The 7,984-nt window shown below is 42.1% G+C and overlaps 1 protein-coding gene and 1 non-coding gene across 2 annotated transcripts; one reads left to right on the forward strand and one right to left on the reverse strand.

The window, feature by feature from the left end:
* Positions 1 to 547: 547 nt before the first annotated feature.
* Positions 548 to 6,390, forward strand: LOC122256702 (heat shock protein HSP 90-alpha). The gene is made up of 7 exons (XM_043021583.2): positions 548 to 662; positions 2,218 to 2,477; positions 2,641 to 2,888; positions 3,015 to 3,169; positions 3,510 to 4,529; positions 4,653 to 5,002; positions 5,157 to 6,390. Exons 2-7 carry the CDS (start codon positions 2,218 to 2,220, stop codon positions 5,287 to 5,289), a joined length of 2,166 nt encoding a protein of 721 aa, XP_042877517.2. The 5' UTR covers positions 548 to 662; the 3' UTR covers positions 5,290 to 6,390.
* LOC122256706 (U6 spliceosomal RNA) lies at positions 5,678 to 5,782 on the reverse strand. Its single transcript, XR_006223542.2, has one exon. It is a non-coding gene; the product is annotated as a U6 spliceosomal RNA (small nuclear RNA).
* Positions 6,391 to 7,984: the final 1,594 nt, after the last annotated feature.

The raw sequence follows: 7,984 nt of genomic DNA on the forward strand, positions 1-7,984 counted from the left end.
CTGACGAACACTCGAGAACTCCAGCGAGCGAGTGAGTGAGTGAGAGTGAGAGAGTTCGAGAGAGTGTTGCATGCATCCCTTCCCTCGCCGCCGCTGCCTTTCTAGATAATTCCTTTTGCCTTTTCCTCTGGTTTTTGAATGCTGGAGAATGGGGTTTGTTTTCTGGTTTTGGTTTTGAGTTTAGTGTTTTTTTTAGTGGGATTGTAGTAGCGAATGGGGATACACTTCGCGGGCGACGGGTATTTCAGCTTTAAATCGTTGTTGTTACTAAGCCTGGTCCTCCTATCCGTTTGGGTGGGAAATGTTTGTTGTTTGTGGTTTGTCGTGGTCGTGGGTGAAAATACGCTAGGGGGGGACTTAGATAAAATGTCTAACGGCATTGTCCTGGATAAACAGTGAATAAAAACCTCGATTATTCTTATATATCCACTCGAAATAAGAGGTAGGAAGAAGGTACGACTCCCTGCCACTTCTGCCGGGGGGTAGGGGGACGGAGGGGGAGGAGGAGGAGGGTGCGTGGACCTCCTTATTAAAGCAGTCGCTCCCTCACTCGCCTTCAGTCCCCCATCCCGCGTTGCCCAAGAAGCAGCAACAGCAAGGTTCTGCAAGGCATTTCTTGCTCTACAGTTCGTACTCAACCACACACACATACCTCAGGAAAGGTCAGTTCGCCACACCTTGTTTTTATTTGTTTATTTAAGCGTAGATTTTAAGGTACGAATCAATGTTTGCGAGAGAGAGAGTGAGTGAGTGAGTGCGTGACCAGTGCTTTTTATCTATATATATATATATTTTTTTTTGTGGTATCCGTTGCTGGAAATTTCTACGGAAGGAAGTGACGTGTGTTGTGGGGTATGTGTGTTTTGTAAGAGGAGGTTGCACTTGTGCAATGTTGCGAAATATGTGTCTGTTGAGTCTCTAAAATGCCCTTAACATGACGGGTTTCATGTAGAATCTTTAGAAAGGACCCATTAATATCGGATACATAATTACAATCTTTTCATCAATAATCATCAAATATATAACAACAAAACAATAAGCTTTGTTCCTCTCTACAGTGTGAAATCCCTCAATAAAGAAAATAGAAAGAAAATCGAAATTGATGTATGCACCGTGTTAGGTTAAGCGGATGTCTAACCCGCACATGCTCTCTGGCTGTCGGTTCTAGAACATGCTACACCGTGACTAAGTTCATGAGGAGGAGGACTGGTTATTGCAAATGATGCATGGCATTTGCTATCAAGCCTTTTGCCTACGAAACTCCCTGTGTATGGTATTGATCCACGCCATATAGAAGCCATTTAGTCCTATTTTGTAGCTCTAGGGTGATTTTTTACTCCAGTGATGGTGAGTCCTACCATGAATGCTCTCATGATACTGATATGAAGGCTTATTGCATTATATTAAACTCGGATTTAGCCTGAAACGTGTTATATTCGACTCGCTAGCGCCGGGTTTCAGATTTCAGGTTGCCACTGTCCTCCCTCGAAAGTTTTATCCTTCGTGTCTGAATCTTGGATTTTCTTACGAATTAAGAAAAGGAAGTATACTCTACATTAAAAGAATACATTTGCGAAGAGTTGTGGATTCAGCAAGTGTCCTTTAGATAAAGGTATTTGTAAGATAGAGTAGATTTTTGTTCAATTGTCTTTAGTCGTACGCCCGTCATTTGTCTCCAAGCCGGCGTTAAGCTTCTAAAAGGAACTGATAATATTTATCATAATTCAGTCCGTAAACTCACATTAGGATTAAATGATTTCAAAGAACTTATTGAATAGGTAGATAAGGGATACGCCTGCTAAGAATGAAATGTTACAAACGATAATTTTAAAAATCAAGGTTGAATATATCTTATGGTTTATCACGAGATGTAGGGAATGATCAGATAACTTTAGTTAATCTTCTACTTGATGGTAAATGCGACTGTGCTTGGCAGCCCTCGATCCGAGTGTGTGTATGTATGTGTATATAGATAGATAGATAGATAGATACACACACACACACACACACACACACACACACATATATATATATATATATATATATATATATATATATATATATATATATGTATATGTATATGTATGTATGTATGTATATACACACACACGCATACACACACATTCACACACACACACACATATACATGCGTGTGTGTTTCTGACTGTCAGTCTGTCTGCCTTAATGCGTATGCTAACGAAGGCCCGCCCATTGCAGATGGTGGAGGAAACCATGACGGAGGAGGTGGAGACCTTCGCCTTCCAGGCCGAGATCGCTCAGTTGATGTCCCTGATCATCAACACGTTCTACAGCAACAAGGAAATCTTCCTGCGAGAACTGATCTCCAACTCCTCGGACGCCCTGGACAAGATCCGCTACGAGTCCCTGACGGACCCGTCCAAGCTGGACTGCGGGAAGGACCTGTTCATCAAGCTGGTGCCCAACAAGGACGACCGCACACTCACCATCATCGACAGGTAGGCAGGCAGGGGTCGTGGTTGGATGGGCGGGGCATAGGGGGGCACGGGCATCCATGCGAGGCACTTCATACGTGACCTCGAAGCGTGCACGTTGAGGTGATACATGAAATGGGATCAAATAGAGGCGATGAGATGAACTAACGCAAGGTTGCAATTGCAGCGGCATCGGCATGACGAAGGCTGACCTGGTGAACAACCTTGGCACCATCGCCAAGTCTGGCACGAAGGCCTTCATGGAGGCCCTCCAGGCTGGCGCCGACATCTCGATGATCGGTCAGTTCGGCGTGGGCTTCTACTCGGCCTACCTGGTCGCCGACAAGGTGACTGTTGTGTCAAAGAACAACGATGACGAACAGTACATCTGGGAGTCGTCTGCCGGAGGCTCGTTCACAGTCCGCCACGACACTGGTGAGTTTCTCCTCATTTCTCTTGTTCATTTTGATCTCTTTTGTCAATTGTGCTACTGTGTTGAAGACGCGATATCGAAATCCCTTCTGCCAAATGGACACTAATGGAAGATGTCAATTGTTTCAGGCGAACCCATTGGGCGAGGCACCAAGATCACCCTCCACCTGAAGGAGGACCAAACAGAATACCTTGAGGAACGCCGCGTGAAGGAGATCGTGAAGAAGCACTCACAGTTCATTGGCTATCCCATCAAGCTCCTCGTTGAGAAGGAAAGGGACAAGGTAAATATGAGATAAATTCGCGTGTTTCATGGCCATTTATCATATTCGAAATGCGGCACACCACCCTGCATTCTAATAATTGAGAAAATATATAATATGTACCGCAAATCCAATCTATTACATACACAAATAGAACGTGCATATTATAGTGATCCATGACAAGTCCACAATACAACAGTATCAGTTTCAACGAACGACAGATGAGACAAACTAGTCTTGCATAAGAATCATAGATTATGCACTTGTTTAACTTTCTGGGTAACTCGTCGTCAACCCGTTTTTATTAAGACGAGTTAGGCACAGCCAGCTTGACATGATTTCCATCAATGCTGTTTTACAGGAAGTTTCTGATGACGAGGAAGAGGAAGCTGCAGATAAAGAGGGAGAAGAGGAGGACGATAAGCCAAAGGTCGAGGACGTAGGCGAGGACGAGGACGCCGACAAGGAGAAGGGCGACGACAAGAAGAAAAAGAAGACGGTGAAGGAGAAGTACACGGAGGACGAGGAGCTGAACAAGACCAAGCCCCTGTGGACTCGCAACCCGGACGACATCTCGAAGGAGGAGTACGGCGAGTTCTACAAGTCGCTGACCAACGACTGGGAGGACCACCTGGCCGTGAAGCACTTCAGCGTGGAGGGCCAGCTGGAGTTCCGCGCCCTCCTGTTCCTGCCCCGCCGCGCCCCCTTCGACCTGTTCGAGAACAGGAAACAGAAGAACAAGATCAAGCTGTACGTGCGACGCGTGTTCATCATGGAGAACTGCGAGGAACTGATCCCCGAGTACCTGAACTTCATCAACGGCGTGGTTGACTCTGAAGATCTTCCCCTGAACATCTCTCGTGAGATGCTGCAGCAGAACAAGATCCTGAAGGTGATCAGGAAGAACCTGGTGAAAAAGACCCTTGAACTGTTCGAGGAAATCGTAGAGGACAAGGAGAGCTACAAGAAGTTCTACGAGAACTTCTCCAAGAATCTCAAACTGGGAATCCACGAGGACTCCACCAACAGGAAGAAGCTCGCTGAATTCCTCAGATACCACACCTCTGCCTCTGGCGACGAGATGTCATCCCTAAAAGAATACATCTCCCGCATGAAGGAGAACCAAAAAGTCATCTATTACATTACCGGAGAGACCCGTGAACAAGTACAGAACTCTGCCTTCGTGGAGAGGGTAAAGAAACGTGGGTTTGAGGTTATCTACATGACTGAACCCATCGATGAGTACTGCGTGCAGCAGCTGAAGGAGTACGACGGCAAGCAGCTCGTGTCTGTGACCAAGGAGGGCCTCGAACTCCCCGAGGACGAGGAGGAGAAAAAGAAGTACGAGGAACAGAAGACCAAGTTCGAAAACCTTTGCAAGGTAAGATTTTCTTTTGATTTTTAAGACCTCTTGTAAATGAGAGAATTATTTTGACTGACATTATATTTACATGATTTATTTACATGATTCTTGATGCTGATGTTGGTTCCTTTCTTTCTGCAGGTAATGAAGGACATCCTTGACAAGCGCGTGGAGAAGGTGGTGGTGAGCAACCGCCTGGTGACGTCTCCGTGCTGCATCGTGACCTCCCAGTACGGGTGGACCGCCAACATGGAACGCATCATGAAGGCTCAGGCCCTGCGAGACACGTCCACCATGGGCTACATGGCCGCCAAGAAGCACCTGGAGATCAACCCAGACCACAGCATCATCGAGACGCTGAAGCAGAAGGCCGACGCCGACAAGAACGACAAGTCTGTGAAGGACCTGGTGATGCTCCTGTTCGAGAGCTCCCTCCTGTCGTCCGGCTTCAGCCTCGAAGACCCAGGTGTCCACGCCAGCCGCATCTACAGGTAGGTTCACTCCCATACCGCCCTTGTTATTAGTTTTTTATGATGAACAAACTCCGCTTATTATATGAATTTCAGTGATTCGGTTTCTTAATCTGATATCGGAATATTCATTATTAACTCTAAAACCTAATCCACTTTAATATTGAAATTGCAGAATGATCAAGCTGGGCCTGGGCATCGACGAGGAAGACGCCCCCCTGGACGAGGCCTCAGAGATGAATGAAGAAGAGATGCCAGCGCTCGAGGGCGATGAAGAGGACACGTCTCGAATGGAAGAGGTTGATTAAGACGTTCCTTGCAGCTTAAGTGACCGAAGACTGGAAAGCATTCGAAAAGCTTTGGTTGTTATGATGATCTTCGAATTCCCTTGTGTTGTATATGTCTCAAGATTTTGTGTATATTTGTGCCAACTATAGCATAAGGGTTATTAGCACTTATGTATATAGGTAGCTCTATGTTTTGCACAAGGCTTGTACATTTTTATACATTTTGCAATGTAAATTCACTGATTTCATCCTATAGGATTATACTTATTTTTTACTTTGTGATATAGGTTAAGAATGTCATTGTAAATTGGAATTTTGAATCCATTTATTTTCCATTTTCATTCACATTCTCATTACTTGTATGAATTATTACAGGGGAAGAGTTATACACTAATGCTATTTTACTGTTCTCAAGTCATTCCATACAGTAATTTTGCGTGTCATCCTTGCGCAGGGGCCATGCTAATTTCTGTATCGTTCAAATTTTTAGTATATGTACTGCCGAAGCAAGTACATATAATAAAAATGTGGAACGCTTCACTGGTTGTCATGAAGTGAGGAAGGTATCTAAATACTCAATCGATTCATTTCATTGTTCAATATTCATTTTTTAAAATAATAAAATTCATAATGTTATTTATAATCATGGAAGCAATCGAAGCATAAGCTCTAGTAATGATGTAATATACCTCGGAGTTTTTTGTTTTTTTTTTCTTTTAGTTAAAAGTTCAGTTTGATAACGCTAGGGCATTCGTCACGGTAGGATAAAAGATACAATTTTGTATCAATATGTCTCCTGTAATTCAGAACAATGGATACATTTCTGTTGAAAACTCTAGTCAGAGAGAGATTTGTGAATGCAGTATTAGTCTTTTGACATTGAAAGATTAATTAAGTAAGGGCTGACATTTGTAAGCTGACACTAGAATTCTGTACAATATGGCTGGCGTTCTACCTAAAGTGTGTATCTCGTCAGTGTATGTGTACAAATAACTGTGCTTATTAGTAATCTCTTAAAGATTTCGTAATTTTTTTGAGAGGTTATTAATATGGGATCACATGTTTCAGATAAATGTCTTTTTCTGTGATTTTGGACTTTATTGAATAAAGACATTAAACTACTGATGTTGTTTTAATTGTTATTGAAGAATTGTTTATATATATTATGGTATTTTTTGTTGTATGGATATTTGATATAATATAATATGATATATATGATATAAAATAATATAATATATATGATATAATATAATGTATGGATATTATGTATAGAATGAATTGTCATTAGCTTTTATAGAAGTTATGAAATTGGTTAATTAAGATCAAATATACTATATTTTCAATATTTTATGAATTTCATGTAAAGGTATTGATATAGTTAAAGGATTATACAATAACATACTCACAGAGAGATGTGACATAATTCAGATATTTTCTTAGTAAGGTGATATTTTTCCTAAATCGAAGCGTGTGAAAATATATAACTTCTATGCAATTGCTGTACTTAAAAACAAGAACAAAGAAAATATAACGTTATGCACAACTTTGATGCAACTTTGTTTATTTCATCAAAGAATTATGCCTTTAACAGCAGTTGCACTTAACGATTAAATTACGTAACTGCTGACATCTGACAGAGTTAGCTAACACAAACAACAGAGCCAAACAAATACGTAGATATTGTAGTTGCCTAGCTAGAAGATAGGGAAGATGTGGAAGGAGGTAGAGAGAGAGAGAGAGAGAGAAAGAGAGAAAGAGAGAGAGAGAGAGAGAGAGAGAGAGAGAGGGGGATTGATTTGATTTCAAAAAAGTTTATTTATACTATATAAATTGTATACAAATGAATTGACGAGAGAATGAGCCAGTGAGAGAGAGAGCCAGAGAGAGATAGAGAGATAGAGAGACAGAGAGACAGAGACAAAGACAGAGAGAGAGGGGGAGAGGGAGAGGGAGAGGGAGAGGGAGAGAGAGAGAGAGAGAGAGAGAGAGGGGGGGGGGAGGGGAGAGAGAGAGAGAGAGAGAGAGAGAGAGAGAGAGAGAGAGAGAGAGAGAGAGAGAGAGAGAGAGAGAGAGAGAGAGAGAGACACAAGAGAGAGAGAGAGAGAGAGAGAGAGAGAGAGAGAGAGAGAGAGAGAGAGAGAGAGAGAGAGAGAGAGAGAGAGAGAGACACACGAGAGAGAGAGAGAGAGAGAGAGAGAGAGAGAGAGAGAGAGAGAGAGAAGAGAGAGAGAGAAGAGAGAGAGAGAGAGAGAGAGAGAGAGAGAGAGAGAGAGAGAGAGAGAGAGAGAGAGAGAGAGAGAGAGAGAGAGAGAGAGAGAGAGAGAGAGAGAGAGAGAGGGGGGGGGTGATCATAGAAAACTTTATTCGTAATCCTATATTTAACGGAAACTATTCTAAACTTCACTATTTAATTATCTATTTCTCCACTGTTTATTTTCAGCGTTTCCTTCTTCTTTCAAACTTAGATTCAATAGCATCACTAGTTTAAGAATACCATAAGCCAAATATCCAGTCAATTCTTTCTTCAAACATCACCAGAGAAAAGTCCCAGTCAGTTTTTTACAGTATGGAATTCTGATTACCAAAGTTATAGAGACTTGTATATGTCTATGAAACATATATGTATAAATAAATACATAATTGTACATATACATATGCGTATTTGTATATATATACATATAGATAGATAGATATATAGACAAAGATAGAGATATAG

The sequence above is a fragment of the Penaeus japonicus genome, unplaced genomic scaffold (assembly GCF_977035675.1).
Source record: "Penaeus japonicus unplaced genomic scaffold, GWHDUDI00000001_assembly GWHDUDI00000002, whole genome shotgun sequence".
Classification (NCBI taxonomy): domain Eukaryota; kingdom Metazoa; phylum Arthropoda; class Malacostraca; order Decapoda; family Penaeidae; genus Penaeus; species Penaeus japonicus.

Coding starts and splice junctions, on each gene's coding strand:
- LOC122256702 (XM_043021583.2), top strand. CDS start 2,218: ATGGTGGAGGAAACCATGACGGAGGAGGTGGAGACCTTCGCCTTCCAG. Junction 2,478..2,640: donor ACACTCACCATCATCGACAG/GTAGGCAGGCAG, acceptor TTGCAATTGCAG/CGGCATCGGCATGACGAAGG. Junction 5,003..5,156: donor CACGCCAGCCGCATCTACAG/GTAGGTTCACTC, acceptor TTGAAATTGCAG/AATGATCAAGCTGGGCCTGG.